The 21569-nt window shown below is 46.5% G+C and overlaps 1 protein-coding gene and 1 pseudogene across 1 annotated transcript in view; one reads left to right on the top strand and one right to left on the bottom strand.

The window, feature by feature from the left end:
* Positions 1-21569, top strand: part of Itga9 (integrin subunit alpha 9) — a 307991-nt gene that overhangs the window by 230030 nt on the left and 56392 nt on the right. Inside the window, exons 19-22 of the mRNA XM_075964201.1 lie at positions 4338-4424; positions 6673-6752; positions 12560-12649; positions 15303-15411. Of these exons, the coding sequence (XP_075820316.1) occupies positions 4338-4424; positions 6673-6752; positions 12560-12649; positions 15303-15411 (366 nt within the window). The remainder of the gene's footprint in view (positions 1-4337; positions 4425-6672; positions 6753-12559; positions 12650-15302; positions 15412-21569) is intronic.
* On the bottom strand, positions 2702-3446 carry LOC142846661 (small ribosomal subunit protein eS6-like; annotated as a pseudogene).

Genomic DNA, 21569 nt, shown 5'->3' with positions numbered 1-21569 from the left:
CTGGGAATTTCATGAGCCCTGTCTAGGAGAATGGCCCTCTGGAGCAGGACCATTCTGTGATGAGACCGACTGACTCGTTGTTGAAGGGAACCAATGAAGTTACTCCAGGAGTAATCCCTCTTTCTATCGAACCAAGTCATTGGGAGCTTTGCTCTCCTCTGGTTTCTCTAACTAGGGGGTTTCTACTAAACACTTTCAAACAGAACCCCTAATCAAAGGACCCTAATGAAAGGGTCTTGGAGGAACATCAAACTGATAGCCAGACATGGAGACCCAAGGGCCTTCTTCATTTTGGCAAACACAGGTAGGAACTAGAAAATGAAAGTCAAAACTCCAAGTTCAGCCTGACTCTGAGAGCAAGCTCACCATAGGCGTTCTGTTCCCCAAAGCTGCTATGTTGGTGGCCAAATAAGTCCCTTCACTGAGCCTGAAATCAAACCCTCCTGCAAATGAGAGGAAAGAGGCCAAAAGGCCAGACAGGCTCACTGGCTCCATTGTCTGATCCTCCAAACACCCCCACGTTGTTAGAGTCTGGAACTTGACGCTGCTGGCTCTGTGCCCAGACGTTGGGCAGCCAGGTATACCTGGAAAAGAGGGCTTCTTCGAGGCCAGCATCTCTCATGCCAGCCAAGCGAGCGAATGAGTTGCTGTTTGCAGACCCCTCACTTGAGGTTTCCATGAGTCAAGCCCACTCACTCAATAACTGCAAAGTCAAGAGTATTCAGTGCCAGACACCAAGAAGCATGTGCGTACAGACCAAGGACGCTTTCCGTCACTGCTGTTTAAAAAAAAATTGATAATTTCCTATCTTGAGCATAATGTGTGTTGCTATGAAATTTCAATTGGATTACCTGTGATTGTTAGAGAGGAACCCTGTCAGCTGCCCTTGCTAGCCAGGGAAATAAAATGGGACTGGGAAAAGGGCCAGTTAGTGAATTGGCCTTAAAGTCCAGTCCAAGATTTCATAGTCAAAATATTTTCAAAATATTTTCTTAGGACTTTGCTTGCAAAATAAATAAAAACTTGTGAAAATAGGTTGGCTTTATGCTACGTTTGAAATCACTTGGTACTTTGTAATTATGGCTCTCAAAGATGTCGTAGACACAAGGTAATAGCTCGCTGGTGCTGATTAGCCTCTTTAAAACACACTGCCAGGGCTGGAGAGATGGCTCAGTGGTTATGAGTGCTTGTTGCTCTTGCAGAGGACCTGAGTTCGATTCCCAGCACCCGCACAATGGTGCCTTAAGACTGCCTATAATTGTAGCCACAAGGGATCTGCTGCCCTTCTCTTGCCTCCATGGGAACTGTACACATGTGGTGCAAACATAGGCACACAAACAAATTTTAAAAAATGTTAAGAGCATCCTTGGCATTCCAGAAGCCTCCTGTGCCACTTCTTGACTTCTGAGGACATTATTTGTCATTTCTGTACCTGTATATTTAAGTTCATAAAGTACTTTAATGGCAGGATGGATCTATAAATTGATGTACTGTGGCAGATGCTTATATTTTTAAATATTTATTTTATATTAGTGTGAGTGTGCCTGAGTGTAGGTATGTGCACTACATTCATGCAGGAACCCAAGAAGGTCAGAAAATGTGTCAGATCTGGAGTTACGGTTGATCGAGAATTGCCATGTGGATGCTGGGACTCAAACCCCAGTTCTCCACAAGAGGAGTCAGAGCTCCTAACCACTGAGACGTATCTCCTGCCCAGATCTTCTTTGTTGTTGTTGTCCTTTTTAAAGATAGGGTTTCTCTGTGTAACAGCCTTGGCTGTCCTTTAACTCTCTTTGTAGACCGGGCTAGCTTCAAACTCAGAGATCCACCCACCTCTGCCTCCCAAGTGCTGGGATTAAAGGCGTGTGCCACCACCACCCAATGCAAATGTTCATATTTTTACTAGAAAAATGTATAGAAGTTGTTGTCTTAGTTAGGGTTTCTATTGCTGTGACACTGTGGGGAGAGACACTGTGACCACAACTCTTATAAAGGGAAACATTTACTAGGGCTGGCTTGCAGTTTCAGAGGCTTAGTTTATTACCATCAGGAAACATGGCAGCACGGAGGCAGGGATGGTGCTGGAGAAGGAACGAGAGTTCTACATCTTGATCCCTGGGCAAGAGGAAGTGAACTGTCTACCACACTGAGTGTAGCTAGAGAAAAGACCACCGCAAAGCTCACCCGCACAGGGACACACTTCCTCCAACAAGGCTACAACTGCTTCAATGAAGCCATCACTCCTAATCGTGCCTCTCCCTTTGGGCTTGGGCCCTATCTTCTGAATGACCTTGGGGACGTCCCACGATGTCACTGAATGTCAGTCTCCAGACCTGAGATACAAGGTTGGCACTCAACAAGTGTTGGCTCTCTACTACGTCTGTCCCCAGTGCCATAGATGCCCTAATTTGGTCTCAGGAGCACAGAGAAACCTGTGGGTCATGAGAGCCTCCGGGATTTCCTCTGATCTTGGTTAGAAACCTAGTGTTGAAGTGAGGCAAGAGCGGCTCCCTGTAGCTTCTGTCTGCATTCTCTCAAGCCAGTGTTTGCAGAGTGCAGCCAAAGCTGGGAACACGGTAAACACCACCCACCCTGGCATCTACTCTCCATCCTGGGAAAGCTGGTGCCTTCAGCTATGGAAAGAAATCGTAGTTTCCTTGGTGTGTTTTGTTTGTTTTGCTGCTGTCTTTCCAAGGTATGGTTATTTGTTATCCTTAAATACTTCTTTTTGACTGGACTAAGACTTGGAAGCAGAAGCCCTGAGCAAGGACAACCTACATCTCTTGGCATTCCATTCTTGGCACTTTTCTTTGGCTTCCTGCATTGTCTTGGACAATGGTTTAGTGTATTCTGCATCCTCCTCCTTGTTTTTCTTAGTCTGTTGTTTCTTCAGAGCGATACATCTGCATTTGTGTCGCAGGACATAGGAAGTAACAAGACACTGAATCTTGGGCGCTTTCGTCCTGGGCTCCTTTCCTTCTTTGTTTAGGGGTTCTTTAATAACATTTTGACTGACATCATCTTTAGAGAGATTAAAAAGCTTTCTGATAGCTCTTTTAGGTCCTAACGGATGCGGCACAGGAGTATCTGTCAGTCCAGGGATATCCTTCTCTCCCTGTACAATAGCCAAGTTGAGAGCACTCAGACTGGCATCCACAATCTGTCCATGAACAGACCTGCACTTCCTCTCTCCAGTTTTCCTTGCTCTATAACAAGAATGCCTCGTACTCAACAGCAGGCACACTCTGCCGTGGGTCAAAACGCCTTGCTTCCTGGGAGAACCTTATCTGTCATTCCCACCACTGATTTGGACCACATGACCCTTCTGCTCTTCACTGAGAGCATCAGCCATGCTGTTTCTCACACAACATCCAAAGCTTTCATTTGGCATCCACTTCAATGAGATTCTGACAGCCAGTGGCAGGGAAGGAGGTAGCCAGCTCCATCTTGACACAGATGATGGCCTAGGAAGTGCCAATAAAAAGATGGTGTTGTTGTTTTTTGGTACAAACCTTAGGAAGCTTTCAGCCCACCTGTGGTCCAGTCCAGCTTACCGAGGAAACCTCAGTTTAGACTCTTTTTTCTCCCATTGATAACAAAACACCTGACAAAAGCAGCTTAAGAAAGGGGGATTTATTCTGGCTCACAGTTTGAGCGTACACAGTCCATCATGGCAGCAGGAGCATAAGACGTCTGGTCACGCTGCATCTGCAGTCAGGAAGCAGAGAGAGGTAGATGCTGGTGCTCAACTCACTTTTTTCTTTAAAAAGGAATCTTACTGTAGTTATTTATTTATTGTGTGTATATGTGTATGTGTGTGAATATATACAAACAACAGATATATCTGGGGAGAGCAGAGCACAGTGTGGAAGAATTGGTTCTTTCCTTCTACTATGTGGGCCCCAGGGATTAAACTCAGGTCATCCGGCTTAGCAGCAAACACCTTTACCCACTGAGGAATCTTACTGGCCCTTCTTCATTCAGTCTGTACCCCAACCCATGGGATGGTACTGGCCATAGTCATGGTGCATCTTCCCTTCTTAGTTAAATCTTTCTAGAAACATCCTCACAGTCGTGCTGAGAGGGGTCTCCTGTGTGATTCCAAATCTGGTGGACATTGGCCTAAATTTCTCTGTAGTTCTGCCCTCTCAGGGGATGCTAGGGAAGTGGGCAGACATCCAGAGATGAATGGGAGGCTTGGTCTGGGCTCAGAGCTCCCGAGTGCACCACAACCGGGGACAGCAAAATGTCTCAAGGACCTGATGGCATCACTGGGGCCCTCCTGTGCCTCTGTCTTCCATGTTGTCTTGTCATCTGCTGCCATTTTTCTGTTTTAGGAGGAGATGGGCATTTCCTGTGAGCTGCTGGAATCGGACTTCCTCAAGTGCAGTGTGGGATTTCCTTTCATGAGGTCAAAGTCGAAGGTGAGGCCCTGGCAGACATGGGTGCTTCCTAGACCACTGTCCCCCAGCTCTTCCCATCAGTCACTTGTTGCTATGCATGCACGCACACCCTGCCTCCTGTGGTGGCTGGGTGACTACGAGAGCCCTGGTATGTGTCTGTCACTGGTGCTCTGTTCCAAGGGATCTGTGGTTACATCTCCTGTCCCTTTGAGCCTCATCATCTCCAATCAGGGATGACACCACAGACTCCTTTGTGCTTTGTTAATGGTTAATATTCCTTTCTAAATTTTTTTTTCTTTTCTGGGACATTCTGTACTATTCTGAGTCTGTAACAGGACACGGGAGAATATGTGGCATGAAGTAGTGACCCACAGCCCTGACTCTGTCATTCCCTTGGGTCCTCAAGATTTTCTGGAGATCCCCCAAATTTTCCCAACAGAAAAACCTGTATTCTGGTTCTTATTTTGAAAAGTTATAGGCATTGCGGCCAAGTTGGTATTTAGAAGGAGACGGGTTTCTTAAGCTCATAGCATACTATGCTACTACATAGCATAGTAGATATTTATGGAACATTCTAGTGTGTGCCATCGTTAGGAAAAATGACCGGACTGGTTTATGGAAACAAAACTAGAATCTAAAGAGGCCAGATCAGAAATGTTTCCTCTGTTAGGATCTTAAAGAAAACTCTCCGGTTTAACTTTTCTCCCATGAAGAAGTAGAAGCTCCATTCCCTCCCCCACCTAGTCATAGAACCAGACCGTTGTCTCCTGGGCACCTGGTCATTGTTTTAGAATGAAATAAGGTTGACTCATGACTTGGCAAACTGCCCAGACACATCAACTGCATTTGATGTACCATGTCCCATAGTCTATGAGCCCAGATGGGGCATACAGAGGAAGACCAGGCATGGTAGGTAGCTATGTCCATGGTAAAGGATGTAGTTTGAATGCATACATGTGCACGCACGCATGCAAGCACGCGTGCACACACACACATCACATCACTTCATTTAATTTTTTTGAGTAACAGAAAATAGACTTCATTAAAAAAAAGCACACTTTTTCTTAAACATGCTACTCTGCTAAAAAATCCAACTCATATCACAAAATCAAACTTGTAATTATCTGGTTATCTCTCCTAGTGGAATTGAATTTCATCAACATGTATTAACTCTGGAAATGTCATAAAGTCAATAGAGATAAAGACTAACAGAACAGTGATCTCCTATTTCTGCTGCAGAGGTCATATAAACTAATAACCATATTCTGCTTCATTTTTTTTGAAAATCTCACATACAGATGTTAAGACCCTTAGCAAGACTAAACCCAAGGGTGATGGTGGAGAGGGGGGTTAGAAACCCAGCAGTTACACAAGGACTGAGCCTCCCCTGCCTGTGGCCCCCTCACACTCACCTGTTCTCAAATCCTGGGGTCATCAGGGGCCAGGACACCTGCTCAAGTCTCATGACTACTCTTCGGGCTCACTGTGATTGGCCGTGTGTCTGGATCACTCGCTTCTAGCCTGACCAGTTTCATGCCTTCATCTCTGACCGTGTGTCCTTCCCTCATTTCAGTATTTAGTATGGTTGACTTAACTCAGATGTGCTGCCAGTTCTAACTCTACGGGGACAAGGCCCTTAACTGCCCCCTCTTTTGTCTCCACCTCTCCAGTCTTCATACCTCATTCTCCTCAGAAATGGAGTCCCACTGCCACAGAGATTTCTGCCTAGAAAGGAGATATTTGTGTCCACCGTAGATAACAGTCCAATTTAATGGTTCATTCCCATGGCTCTCAAGTAGCATTCAGTTGAACAGAATTTAATATCTCAAAAAGCATGCAATTGCCTAGAACTTACTTTAATGGAAACCAAACAATTGAGATATGTTAAACAATTCACAATCTGTCAGCCTTGGCTGGAATTAAAGACTATCTTAGAAACGTCACAGCTGACGAGATATGCAAACTTGGCAAAGCCTGGGAAGGCGATAGAAGTAAAATCAGAAACTCCTGGTCTTGCAGTTCCAGGGTGCCACTTCCTCTAGGACTTCCTGTCTGAAAGGGGTGGCATGCCTCTCAATAGAGTGGGGGAAAGGGTATGGTTCTGCTGTGGGAGCCTCCTTGGGCCTGAAAACTCAGATACACATTAAAAATAACATTTGCTATGCAGACGAGCTTCCAGAGGACATAAACTGCAGACTGTTCTAGAAAACATAGTTCAAAATGTGGATGGCTTGTGGTCGCCAAAAGTGATTTTTTTCTTTTCTCCTAGTATGAGTTCAGCGTCATCTTTGATACAAGCCACCTGTCTGGGGAAGAGGCCTTTCTCAGCTTCATCGTGACTGCTCAGAGGTAAAAAGGACTTAAACAGACTATTTTCAGAGATTAAAAACATCATGAGATTGGGAAGGGACATGCCTTGGGCATCCCTAGGATGCAGAGGATGTGAAAATAGTTACTCGGTGATTAATCCCCCTTAGCCCTGGGTGGGATCTGACATCTGCAAGGCTGTCATCAGGTTCTGCTTGCTGAGTGAATTTGTCTCTTCTCTCACGGCTGTGACCAAATGCCCAAGGAGAGGAAGCTCAAGGGAGGCGAGGCTTGTGGTGGCCCACGAATAAAGGGATACAGTTCATCAGGCTGGGAACTCATGGAAGGGGTTGCCCTGGGAGACGGTTTGCTCACCTTCCAGTGACCCAGTGATGAAAGAGCTGGGATGGAAGGCAGGTGTCTGCATGCTACTTTTTCCTTGCAACTTCTTGTATCTGAGCTTCTGGGGCAAGACCTAACTTCCACTGAGTGGAGGTTAATCCTCCCTCTGTTAGTCTTCCCTGAGAGTGCTCTCACAGACTTGCCCAGAGCTGTTTCTGCTGGGTGCTTGCCAATCTACTCAAGCTTAGGCCAAATCCAGTTAGGACTAACGTCACTCCTACTCACCACGTCTGACAGAGCCTGGGAGGCCTGAGGATCGGCTAGTCATGGGGAAGTCTGCAACTGAGGAGAGACAGTTCAAGATAGTTCAAGGTCGTATAACTAATGTGGCTAGTTCCTGCTTGGCCATGTTTTCCATATCGGACAGATGTTCTCTGTGGATTGTCAGGTCAGAACCTCTGTGTCTCAGGGATACACACTGAATCGTTTGACAAAGTGGGGAAAGCCACCTGCAGCTTGAGAGCCTGGTGGAGCCAGCTGGCAGAGGCCCCCAAGTAGTGTACCTAGAGAACAAGACTGTCTTCAGAAACCAGGCAGACAGGCAGAGAGGCCTGTAGGGAATGGTGACATCTCCCCCTAGGAATGTGTATATCTGTGAGTGCTTGAGTGAGCATTCTGGGTTTATGAGCTGCCTCTTTGAGCCACAGCCTATGCATGCCTTGAAGCAACATTTTGGTATCAAATGGCTAGCAGGTTCAAAGAAGGAAACACCATTGGGTCAGTAAGCAGGGACAGACCAACTCTGATGAGGTGCAGGCAGGTGTGGCTGCACACCCAAAACAGTGTGTTCATTTACAGTTCTAGTTATTTGGCTAGAGAAATGGCTCAGAAGTAAAGAGGGTATGCTACTCTTGCTGAGGACTTGAGTTCAGTTCCCAGCACCCAACCTAGTCAGCTTACAGCTGTCTGTAGCTCAGGCTCCAGTGGACCTGACATCCTCTTCTGGCTTCCCCAGACATTGCCCTTATATTCATATTGCTGCATGCATGCATGTGTGTGCACACGCGCATGCACACGCGCACACACACACACTTTAAAATAATTTTAAAACTCTAAGTTTCTAGTTGAGAATATGTCACAAGAACCTCAGTGTACCTTTTACCCAGATTCACCAAATGTTGACATTCTGATTCATGGATTTAGCCTTTCTTTCCATGTAGATTGTTTTTCTTAACCATCTGAAAACCAGTTATAGAAACCATGCCGCTTAACCCATAATTCCCCAAGAACAAACTCAGGAGCTTCAACATTGGTACATCTAACCCACAGCCCATGGTCCAGTTATACCAATTGTCTCAGAGCTGTCTTTCCAGCTGTTTCCCACTGATTCGCAAGACTTTGTTATTTTCTGTTTGTTTTATTTTCAAATTCACATGAAACATCATTGTGATCTAGTAAGAATACATGCAGACAGGGCAGATCGCATTTCTGCAGCTAGAACTCAAGGGAGATCCTAAGGTGATGGTAGCGGGGGCACTTCCTTCCTGAAACACAAAGTATATCAGTGAAAGTCCACAGTGCACCATGCTGTCCTGTGCGCATGTGAACCACAGACATGGGAGTGAATGGTATTCATGGGTATCCCTGAAAGGGGGTGGGGAACACTCATGGCAATGAGAGATGGAGCTGAAAGAGAGAGGGTTTGAGTGACTGAGGGCAGGAGCAGGCTCAGAAAATCTGAACTACATTCTGACAACAGTGAGGGATCACCTCAAGCTTTTGGAGAGCTTAGTAGTCTCTAGTTTGATTTCTGTTGCCGTGATAAAGTACCCAAACAGAAAGCAACTTATGAGAGAAAAGAACATATTTGCTTGACAATTCCAGGCTACAGTTCATTGCAGCAGGGACGTCACTTAGGAGCTGTCAGCAGTGTGTCGCACCCATCCGTAGTCAGCAACAGAGAGGAACTGAATGCAGACACGTTCACTCGCTGGCTTGTCCTCAGTGGGATTTCTCCACTCTATGCAGTTCAAAACCTCCTGCCTAAGGAATGTTGACGCCCACAGTAGACTGAGTTTTACACACTAATTTAAGGCAACTCTTCATAGACACATCCACAAGCCAACACAACATAGATGATCCCTTGTTGGAGGGAGGAAGTATCGCTTCTTCATCCTGGCCACCCAGCCACAAAATAATCACACAGAAACCATATTATTTAAATCACTGCTTGGCCCATTAGCTCTAGCTTCTTATTGCCTAACTCTTACATCTTAATTTAACCCATTTCTATTAATCTGAGGCCGTTGCCTACCAGCAAAGTTTCAGCACGTTTATCTCAGGAAGTGGCTCCATTGCATCCCTCTGACTCCGCCCTTCCTCCCAGCCGTCAGCCTAGCTTTCCCTGCCTACCTAAGTTCTGCCTTGCTATAGGTTCAAAGCTGTTTCTTTGTTCATTAGTGGTAATCACAGCACACAGAAGGGACTCCCACATCAATCCCTTACTGAGACTCTTTCTAAGTTGCCTCATGTCTAAAATTAAAGCTAACAATCATGCTGACACAATGTAACAGCTCCACACATCCCATGGAATTACTGCCCTGAATACAAGGAGGCAGACGCCCACTGAAACCTGAAAGCTATTTCTTAGATCCACAGAAAATGCACTGTTGGGCAGTGCTCTGTCAGTCCTTCAACACCTAGCACAGCCAGTGGTCATGAAAAGGAACAGGACACAGAAAGGATTTCCTTGTCAAAAAGAAAACGATTCAACCTGCCTCTAGCCTCACTCCCCTCTGGGAGGGAGGCCTGGGAGGGCAGGGGTCAGAAGCACAATGGGGAACGCTTCCCTTCCTCTCTTAGAATGACATGTCCATTAGCGAGTGGTGTGGCTGGAGGCACAGTGGAAACACCTGGGGAGCTCTCAAATCTGCTGATGCCTGATGCAACCCCACCCACGCCTGGGATTCGGATCTAATTAGTCTGGGGTAGAAACTGGGCATCAGAGTTTGGAGAAAAACTTGATTCTAATTAATGTTAAAGGTCCAGAGCCACTTACTTGTATAGTCCTGAACCCTGCTGAGCACGTCTCTGCTCCGTAGACACCTGTTAGGTGCCTGCTACTTACCAGTTACAGGGATAAATGTAAGTGACATGTTTAAATGCCCGCTACCTACTAAAGTTAAAAAAAAAACCTCATATACATTAGTGTTCCTTGGGTCATAAATGTTAAAAAGATCACAAAGCCATTTAAACATACTGGACTGGTCCACATATTGTTTCTCTTGGAGATTTTGTAGAAATCTAGTCTACCCACCCCAAAGAGTTCTCCTAACAAATACTTGGCTCCCTGCTACAACAGACAGATCCCTAAAGCCCCTTATCTCAGATGAGACAGTTAAAATATCTGTCATTTCTCTCATCTGTCACCACCCTTTGAAGGTCTCTTGCCTACTTAAAGCTTTCAGAGGGCATCAAACCGAGACTAAACAGCATCTTGTGACCCCGCATCTCCCCCATCAGCAGCCTGGCCTGGCAGCCCACTTGGAAAAATCCCAGCACATGGAGATGGAGGAATGGCAAAAGTTGTTTGATGTTTGGCCCCTTTATCTCAGCTTTTCAACTTGGCTCATTCTGGAGCCGTTACTTGATGACAGATCAAACCATTTTTGGGTGCGAGCTGCCAGCAGCCCCAGGTGGCTGGGCAGATGACAGGGGAAGGGATGACTCTTCCATCAGGAGCCAATTCCTCAGGCCTGGAAGGACACTGGGAGTAGGGAGGGTTTGGGCTTAGCAGTGTACCAACCGCATTGACAAGGACGTCACCTCTGGACTGGCCCCGGCAGTGATTCCAATGCTTAGATTACTCCCTGGAAAAGGCAAGGCAAGGAATCTAGGGCACCTGTTCCTGCTGTCGAGTGCTGTGGACACCCTGTGAGGGACTGAGGTCATCCCATGTCCGGAAGGCAGGTGGATCCTGGGGCAGTGGCCCTGCGTGGTCAGAGTCATGGAGCACCATTGTCTGAGAACAATGGGAGAGAAGAGAAGGGGTTGGAGAGCAGTTTTAGTGCTGTTGCCATTCAACACCTGCTGGTTGGAAGAGGAAGGTAGGGTGGGGGCCGATGGGAAGGGCAGCGGAGCAGGTGAGGTGAGCAGGTGTTTGGGAAGTAGGTCTAGGAAGTGGGTGAGATAAACCCTGCCCCAAACCTTACAGGGTCTGGGGCTCCCAGGTTCCATCCCTAGGGGCAAGCTTCACTTTCACTTGGGAACCTTTGTCCCTTCCATGTGACAGAACCAACCTAAGTGCCCCTTGGTTCGGTGATTATACCCAAGAGCATGTGTCTTCCCAGGCAGCCGCTCGCCATGGCATTCACGTCCCAATCCTGACTGAGATAGCGAATCGAAGTGATTGGAGCCCTGGCTTGGCGTTCCATTGAGCTGGCTAGAAGCTCAGTGCCCTCTGGCACTTGCGGCAGGGCTGTAAGATATCTGAGCTTCTCCTGTCGATCCAGAGTGGTGATCCCTCTGCCCCTGGGTTCATGGTTGAGATGTTCACAAACCTCCTTCCTGTCAACCATGTCCTAACTTTGATAGCCACAGTTTATGCTGGTTACAGTGCAGCCAACTTGCCACCGTCACTAGGGAAGAAGTCTCAGCTGAGGATTTTCTTGGCTGGATAAGCCTACGGACATGTCTCTGATTTTTGATTGATGTGGGAAGATCTAGGCCATTGTGAGCACACCATTCCCTGGGACAGCATCCTGAACTGTGATGGATGGGCAAAAACTATGTGATAACACGCGGATAATATGAGTGCGTTCGTCTCTCTGCTACGTTTTTAAGTCCCTACCTTGATTTTCCTCTCCCGAAAGTGTGCCCCAGAAAAATTCTTTCCTCTGCTATCCAAGCTGCTTTTATTTGGGGTGTTTTATCCCAGCAGCAGGAATGTAACTAGAGCACTGTTTATGAAGCAAACATTTTAGGAGGTCCCACATGACAGAGGCTCCACCGTAGATCCTTACAGCGCACTCATGAGGACGAGTTAAACCTTGGCTTCTGCCGCCCTGCTGGGGATTTCTTCTGTGGGAGCCTGCTCACCTGTGTGACAGAGAATTTGTGTCCTTTCTCTGTTCCACCATAGTCATCCTAGGGGTCTCTGTGCCCTCCGCTGGGGCATCCAAGATACATGTTCTGTCCTGCTTCCCAGAGTCTCCCCAGCTACCCTGAGTCCCATCTGCCTCCAGCATACAGTTCCTAGGTAGCAAGCCTCCAGTGGCTTCTTCTCTTTCCTGGTCTCTTTCTCTGTTACCTATGGGTGCTTCCTGGGGGTCACCTCCCATATCTACTCCTTGCCTCACACCTTTGTATGCGTCTCTGTACAGGGGTTCTCTACCGCAAACAGAATGGGACGGATACGGTGAATCTAAAGAATGTAAGGATTGATGTGCAGCGGGGGCAGGCAAGCCAAGTGCACTGACCGCTGTCCCTTCGTCCTTCTCTTCCCACAGTGGGAACATGGAGCGCTCCGAAGCCCTGCATGACAACACGCTCACAATGGCAGTTCCTCTGGTGCATGAAGTGGACACGTCCATCACTGGGTAAGTATCAGAGCACGGGGTGCCCTGCAACAGAAGGCGATGCTGCTCCCAGTATGCATGTGTCGTAGCCAAGAGCAAGGGGCCCTGTCACCTCCCTGCCTGCCAGCCTTGAAAAGCAGGAAGAAAATTTACCTGCCCATATGCGTTTTATTTGGTCAGTCCCAGCTACCCAGACACATAGCTGATAACACAGGAAGCAAGATGAGGAGTTTAGACCCCACGATTTCTCTAAACATTCTGTGTTATTATATACGCCCATTCCTAGCACCCATTCCTGCCACACACAGTCGCTCCAGAATGCTATATAGTGGCAGGCACTGTGGTTATGGGATTAAAGTGTCGGCCTAAAGCTGCAAGGCCAGAGGCTGCAGCCAGGTCTTCCTCAAACCCTAGTCACAGCCCTTCTGATCAGCTCCGTAGTCAGTTCCGACTTCTCGTATTTCTGTTACCGCCTTGACCACAGTGGGAAATAGCTCTGCCTCACATCTGTGATGGTTGGGAATGGACAGGGAGCAATCACAACAGCAATACCAACCCGTCCAGGTGAAGTCCGCAGCCAGGCAGGGCCGTGGTTTTGTTGGAAAGCAAGGCTGTTGGCTGTGGTCTGCGGGGACACGAAGTGACCTGGGTCAGCTTTCAGCCAGAGCTCAAGCTTAGAAAAATGAGAATTCGGTTCCTGTCTCGGGCAAACAGATTACATACTTCTCTGATAGCAGAGGGCAGGGATGGGGAGGGCCACACAATCAGTTTAGATCAAAGGGGAACTCAAGGAATTCTTAACCCAAATGCAGGCTCAACTTTCTCAAAGTTCAGGATCCTATGTTTCTGTTTTCAGTGCTCCTGGCTCTAAGCCTTGTCCCAGAAGGGAGATGCTGCTCCCTAGAGGGCGGGGCCGCCCCTGCAGTGGGCGGGACCGTGCCTGCAGTGGGCTGGGCCACCCCTGCAGTGGGAGGAGCCGTCTTTGCAGTGGGCGGGACCGTCCCGGGAGCCAGCAGAGTGAGGAGTCCCACAGTTCTTGGCATGGTTCTTAGACATAAAGCTCTAGTGAAGTGTATTTGCAAAACGGCGTATGCTGCCTGTGTTCACTGCTTTGTTTTTAACCATGTGGTTTATTTATCTAGCCTGTCTAAAAGATAGTACAAAATGCCCAGAACCAGGCCTTGTCCTTGGGGATGAAGTAAAAATACCTCCCCCACACACTCCATCATGCCATCAAGGCCTTAGGAGACCTGGCTGCGAGGTATTAACAGTCCCCTCATGAAACCATCAGTTAAACAGAGGAGTCAACTCTGGTCTCTCCAGGGATGGGAAGTGGAGTGAGTTTAAATGAAGCAGCTCTTGCCGTTTGGCAGGGGTTGGAACTTACAGCGTCATCAACATAAAGCATTTACGATGAGAAGAGACGGTGGCTATCCTCTTGGATTCTGTCCGGCAAGGTCTCACACTGTTGTATTGAGAGCCTGTGAACACCTGGAATCCACCATCAGGGGCGTCTGTCTGAGCTCTGTTGAGTGTGACTGCCAGGTTTATTCACCTGGGCAGTGTGAAAACTAATGTCACCAAGTGAAGTCATCTCTTAGAGGACCATGATCTAAAACTGTATGAGATCATGCCACCGGTGAATGGAGATACCTATTCCATTTTAATGTTTTAGTCCATTTATTGTGTGTGTGTGTGTGTGTGTGCAGGCACGTGTGAGCACACACAGGATCCATGGTACTTGTGGAAGTCGGAGGACAACTTGGGGAGCTCTAGGTCTCTCCTTCTACAACGTGGGTTCTAGGGTCTGAACTCAGGTCATCGAGCTTTGTGGCTGCACCTTTACTCTCTCAGCCATCTTGCAAGCCCCTAAGATACACAACTCCTAATAGCATGGAAGTCTGACAGATATAAATGGTGCTTAAAAATGAATTTGTTTAAAAAATGAATTTGTTACAGTTTTGGTTGCCAAATACATAATTTACTTACATTTATTTCTTAAAAGCTTGTTGTCAGTATATTTCACAGAAATTCCTTCCAAATGACAAACAAAATGTGTGAGTTTATAATCAAAGTTTTTGTGGTTTTCTTGTTTTGTTTCTGTAACTTGATTTTTAAAACCCTGTTTTAGAAATATAATTAGGAGGATGCCTAGGGAAATGGCTCAGTCAGTGAAGTGCTTGTATAAAAAAAAAAGCATGAGATTCCGAGTTCAGATCCTCAGAACCCATGTAAGAAGCCAGGGGTAGCCATGAGCATCTGTAACCCCAGAACAGGCAGATCCCTGAGGCTCTTGTTCAGTGCGAGTCTCTATCTCAGAAAACAAGATGGAGAGAGAAGGAAGACACCTGATGTTGACCTCTGACCTCTATACCTACATATGTTCACACACAAAAACAAACAGATACATATATACAAAGAAATATAATCTCAGTGTATAATGGTTCTGTAGCTATTAGTATGGCCTAAGGCTAGAAGACATGGCAGAAATGTCCATGAGGAAGCCAGGGGCCAGCTGTGTCAACTGATGGGAGAGAGAAATAAGCACCCACCAGGGAGAAAAATCGGGGGGAGACATGAGGGAAAGAAAGGTGATGTTTGAGTTCTCAGCCCAGCGGTGACCTAGGGGCCTGACCTCAGGAAGAATGAAAGAGTTCATGCTTTCCTCTTTCAGAGTTGTGTCCCCAACCTCCTTTGTGTATGGCGAGTCTGTGGACGCTTCCACCTTCGTTCAACTGGATGACCAGGAGTGTCATTTCCAACCGCTCAACATCACTCTTCAGGTAAATGATGGAAGAGCCAACCTTTTATCTTATTTTATTTCCAGAGGGAACTATTCCAGTCTTTTTCTGGTATGGGGTGTTTTCGGGGGGCAGAGATATTGAGAGAGAGAGAGAGAGAGAGAGAGAGAGAGAGAGAGAGAGAGAGAGCGCTACAGATCTGCAGATCTCCTTGCTTTTCTGCATTTAGAGCAGTTACACCAAAGAACAGTGGTTCTCAACCTTCCTACTGCTGTGGCCCTTTACAATTCTTTATGTTGTGCTGACTTCCAACTATAAAATTATCTTGTTGCTACTTCATAACTGTAATGTTATGTTTTGCTGCTGTTATGAATCATAATATAAATATCTGATATGCAGGATCTCTGATATGTGACCCACAGGTTGAGAAGCACTGCCAGAGAGTAGTTTTGTCAAGAAGGCTTGTATTTGCCACCACCCCCCATCTTAAGGGATTTAGGGGAGTCTCCAGGGACTCGGTTCATCCCTTTCCTCCAGGGTTTCCATGGTGACCCCGTAGAAGTCTTCTCCTGTGTTTGCATGCTGTACAAGAGCAAGCACTGTGCCAGCTTTGGTCTGTGAGGCCTAGTTTGTTGGTCTTTGCTTTGAAATATGGATTCTGAGGGTATCTTTTCAATATGAGAGTGTTTGGGTGTGACGCCAGAGGGACCTCCACATTGGCTAGTCTGTGTCCTTTAAGGGGGAAATTTGGCCCCTGTGAGAAACGGTGTGCAGTGTGGCCCCAGCACTAGGTGACACAAGCCTGGGCAAGGACTGGTCAAGCATTAACTGAAAAATACAAGAAGTGACCCAGCTTATTCGGTGAAGACCACATCTCACAATGCCGTCTGGTGCATTCCTCTGCCTGCCCATCCTCCTGCATGCGATATTCACTATCGGGGCCAAATAACAGCCATTTTCCTTGTCTGTGGTTCTCCCTAAGTGGACATAAGGGATCACAAATAACGATGTGGTGAGAGCTGTAAGGATGAAACCAAAGCATCTGGGGGCTCACAGACAATTTTCCTTCACCCAGAGTGTCCTCTGGGCCAGGAGAACCCGGAAACCAGGATGGATAACACATGTCTCCAGCATAGAGAGGATGCTTCCTTGACTCGCTAAGCCTGGCTGTCATATCCTGCCCTTGATTTACAGAGGAGATGGGAAAGAGAGTTCAGGGTTCACTGCGGAGACTCTAGGGTGACAGCTGTGGCCATTCCTCCGGGTTTCCAAGGCCCCTCTTGGAGCCCATATACTGTTTCCCCTTGCATCCCTCAGCTGGATAGGAAACAAACACCAGGTAGATTTATTTTATTTTTGTGATTTACAACCTTTATTCTTTTGAAATACAGGATGCAGACAAGAGAATTATTTAGAAAGTTTCAAATGACCCAGACAGTGTCATTAAAAAAATCCTGAGGACTGAAAAAGGCAAGAGGAATGCTAGCTACATAAAATACCAGATTTATAGCAGATACTGACTATTAGTGTCTGTTTAGAGGATAGAAGAAAAGGATTGATGGATGGGTGGATGGATGGATGGATGGACAGACAGGGATGGGTGGATGGATGGATGAAAGGATGAATGGATGGATAGATATGTGAGTGGATGGATGGGTGGATGGACAGACAGGGATGGGTGGATGGGTGGATGGATGGATAGACTGATGGGCAGACAGACAGACAGATGGATGGAAGAATTGACAGTTGGGTGGATGGATGGGTGGGTAGATGGGAGGATAGATGGATGAATTCTGAGGGCATGCAGTTCATTCTTCCAGTTGGTTCTCTGAAGGTGTTTTGAAAGAGAACTTAAAGTTTGGGTCTAGGAACTTAGCTTATTTCACATGTGACCTAAAGCAATAAACCCAGCTGAAGACTGTGGCCCTGGGAATGAGTGGTTGGCGTGGTTGTTAGATAAAACACTGGTTGTAAGCTGGGGCCTGAGGGAGCTTCAGCTGCCGATTCAAGCAGGAAGCAGTGGGCTGTGGTCAGTGAACAGCGATTGGAAAGGAACCTTCCCACATTAACAAAACCTTCCTGGACCCTTGTTTCCTAACTGATCTCTCTGCCGCAACCCTTGTGATCACAGTTGTCTGCTGGAGGGTCACTCAGATCAGTAGTGATAATGACCAGGAGCTGGGGTGGTATAGGGAGCAGGAAGGGATGTGGAGAAATCCCTGGAGTGTTTCCTTATTCCAGCAATGTCACTCCTGAAAAGCAGAAACAAGACTGCCCCAAGGAGAGGTCTTTCTGTGTTGTTTATTCTTGTCTCTGTCATTCGACAAGATACATAGGAGCTGAAGGCTCCAAGGCTCCACTGCAGATGTAGCTGGAGAAAGCAGAACTTCTGTCTGGGCGGCTTTCTCTGCTTTGTGCATAGTTTTTCCGACAGAGACACGGAAGTTCGTTAACTGTTAATAGTGATTGGTTTGTGGTTTGGTTTGACTTCATTTGGTTTGACTTTACCATCAGGAGTCAAAATGCTTCCCTCACATGAAGAATTATCAGGAAATATATTGCAGATGTCACGCACAAGCCTTCCTACAAACGCGGTGTTTAAGATGTTGGCATGGCAGGCTGCTGTTGCTTCAGCTCTTTGCACAGAACCTCGCGATGTAGCCCTGGTTAGCCTGGAGCTCGCAGAGATCGGCCTGCCCCTGCCCAAGAGTGCTAGTGTTAAAGTCATGCACCACACCTGGCTGCTTTGTTGTTTTTTGAGAGCAGGTCTCATTGTGTGACCCAAGTTAGACTAGAACTGGTAATTCTCCTGCCTCTGCCTCGTAGTTCTGGTTAGACAATGTTGAAGGAGAGTGATAATACAAGCTGCCTTTGTCAAGTAAAGCCGTGTGAGCTGAGACCTCTTCCCTTGTGCTCACCCATCCATGCTCTCAGTGGGATTCCCAGGCAGGGCAGGAGGGCCCTCTGCATTTCCATCTCTTGAGTTTTCTTGAATTGAATTGTTTCAGTTGTGGCTGTATACTCTTTCCTGTTCCTGTGTTAGACGGCTGTTGTTGTAACTGTTCTTTGGGAATCAAAAGTTGGCCACGATCTTTCATCCAGTTTTATAATTTTTAAAAATCTGTCCCCTGAAGCAGAACCATCTACTGGGAAAAAGAACTAAAGAGCTGGCTTTCTAGGGGAAGCTGGCTACAGACAGAGCGCGCTCCTTCCGTGTATGAATGCACAGTGGTTTCCTTTGTTATTGGTTCTACCGCTCTAGCCTCACCTTCAGAATACGCTGAATACCTGGAGCCTGTTTCTCATGCCCAGGCTGCCAGGCAGGGTTCACTCCTTTGTCTCTGTCTACTTACTTCATGCTCATCTTTAATTTTTTTGACAAATTGCAGCTTAGTGATATGTGCATGCCTGTAGTCCTAGACTTTGGGAGACAGAAGCAGAAAGAGCGTGAATTCAAGGACAGCTTGGCCCTAACAATGAGTCCAAGGCAGACTGAGCTTTCATAGGGAGAGACCCTTTCTCAAAACAGAACTTAAGAAAACAAATCTATAAATATCACTCTTCTTTTTTATTTAAAAAAATATTTAATGACACATATCTTAAACTTTGTCCATTTAAAGTCTGCTGTTAATGGCTTTTCAGAGTGTTGTAGAATTTTGTTTCCTTGCAAGCTAAATTTAGACATTGCCATCAGCTAAAAGAAAATGCCCACAGTCCTCAGTCACCGGTTACACAGACATGCCTTGACAATAGGCTATACAGGGTTGGCTCCAGACCCCTGCCATCAAGCAAACAGCCCAACAAACAAGTCATGTATACAATACCTATGTTTACCATATATTGTAGTGCTTACATGGGACAGTGAATGTCTAGAAATACAGCAAACACACCTTAATTATGCATGCTTTATTGGTGAAAACACCAATGGTCCTCTGAATCTTAGCAAGTTTTACTCTTGTTGCTGGGGAAGGTGTTGTCCCTGTAAGGATGGATGCTGACTGACCTGGCTTCTAGTTGTAAAGACTGGGGACCACTGGTTGACATTTCTGAAATGAAGATAACAGGGACATCGGCTGCATCCACTGACTCTTGCCCTCCCGAAGAGTTCTTGATAGAATAAGATGCGGCTTGACGGTCGGAGCCCATCTTCAGGTACCTGCCAGTGCCTTGCCAGCTAAGTTTACGATCTTAAGTTCTAAACCCTCCATGGTCATTTCAACAGCTTCACGGCATTTTTGCCAGGAGTACATCCCATCTCAAGGAATCACTCTCTTTAATGCATAAGTCAACTTTCTACCCATTAAAGTTTTGTGATAAGATGGCTGAACTTGTTCATATCTTCATATGTTCAGACTGTCTTGTGAGTTCCCTCATATCATAGTGACTGCCTCCCTGAAGTCTAGGGCTTCTCAAAGTCATCTGTCAGAGTTGGAATCAACTCTATCCAAATGCCCCTCGCACTGAGGCCTGACTAGCTACCACTGATCATGAATGCTCACAATGGCAAACCCTGTCTTGGTTTTTAGTGTACTTTCCCTGGACTTATGGTGGTTAGTTTAATTTTCAAGTAGTGAACATATTAGAATAACCCGGGAATTGAGTCTCTGTGAGTGATTGCCTGTATTAGGTTGAACATGTCTGTGGGAGATTATCTTCATTTTGTTAAGTGATGTGGGAGGGCCTGCCCACTGTGGGTGCACCATTCCCTGGGCAGAGGATCATGGATGGCTTGAGCATAGATTCATTTGTCCACTGCCCTCTGTTCTTGTCTGCAGATGTAGTAATGACTAGCTGCTTCCAGGTCCCTGCCTCCTTTCCTTCTCTGAGATGGTGTGCTTTAACTTGAAATCATGAACTCAAATAAATACCACCTCCCTTAATTTGTCTCTATAAGGCTAATTTATCACAGCAACAGGGACAGAAACAAAGACTCGCCAAAGAAATCAGTCTAGAGCAGCTATACCCATATGGACTATAATTCTGAAGGAGTAATACGTGGACATCAAAGTCAGTCCTTCATTCGTGGGCTGCAGACCAAGTGCCGCCAGCAAGCATGAACACATCGGTCTCCCGATACACCTCCAAAGTACATCTCTTCTCACAGCCTGTTTGCTTAGTTATTCACGAGTTCGTTGGAATAGCACTTATGATTTTCCCAGGGAACATTTCCTCTGCATTCACAGTTTTATTGAATGGTGCAAGAAATCTGTCCATCAAGTTCTTGGGTAGCCAGGTACATTGCCTACTGTGACAATCTTAGGGAAGGAATTTTCTCTCGAGGAATAGATCACAGCGGTGGGTTAAAATGTTCAACAAACATGTGTTAGAAGAAAGTCTGCAGTCCAGTCTTTGCTACTCTGTTACAGCATGTGGGTTCCAGCCCGATGATTGTTATAATGTACCCACCTGAGTAATGAAAGGTCTTTTCTCACCTGGGGAACTATTAGTCTATGCTCTGCTCTTATAAATGTGCCCATTTTCCAGATACCTCCTCATGCTCTGTTTCCGCCCTGGGTTTAGCTTGAAGCCTTTGCTCTCTCACTTCACCCTAATTGGTCTCTTTTGTGGCTTCTTTCTCCCCTGCACCCTTGCTTGGCTTTGAGATGAAGAAGAAGATGGCTGAGAAGGGAAGGGGGTCAAATTGGCAGGATTGGACACTGAGCTCAAGAAGGGATGCACAGGTGTCATCCAACTGTGCCAGCAGAATGACCTGGACAGCACACGCACTGACCCTTTGTAGGAATAAGATCGCTTCATTTAGGGACAGCCCCCGTGGTCACTGAGGATCATCATTATCTCCAACTGAAAAGAAAAAGAGCTTGGGCCAGGCCACTGGGCCTCAAAGATTGTTCCTGGGTGTGGTATCTCTGGGAAATATAGGGGTACCACTCCCACTCAGCCCAACTGCATCAGAAACTGGGGGTGGCTCTCCCCACACCACCCATCTGTGTTTGAGCAAGCCCTATAGATCATTCAGATGTTATTCTAGAGTGTGAGAACCCTTAAACCTTTTTTTAGTATCTGAATTACCATCAACTGTCATCTGTGAATAAATGTCTAGGTAGGTAAAATTAAATATAATTTTTAGTAGGAAGAGGACAAGAAAATGCTCAATTTTGTTAGAACTCCCCTGTTATTTAGTACTTCATTTCAATTAAATTCAGATTCCAAATGATATAGTTCTAGTTCAATTAAAAGCA

Source organism: Microtus pennsylvanicus, chromosome 3 (genome assembly GCF_037038515.1).
Source record: "Microtus pennsylvanicus isolate mMicPen1 chromosome 3, mMicPen1.hap1, whole genome shotgun sequence".
NCBI lineage: Eukaryota > Metazoa > Chordata > Mammalia > Rodentia > Cricetidae > Microtus > Microtus pennsylvanicus.
Note: the sequence above shows the minus strand (reverse complement) of the source record. Positions and strands in the feature narration are given on the sequence as shown.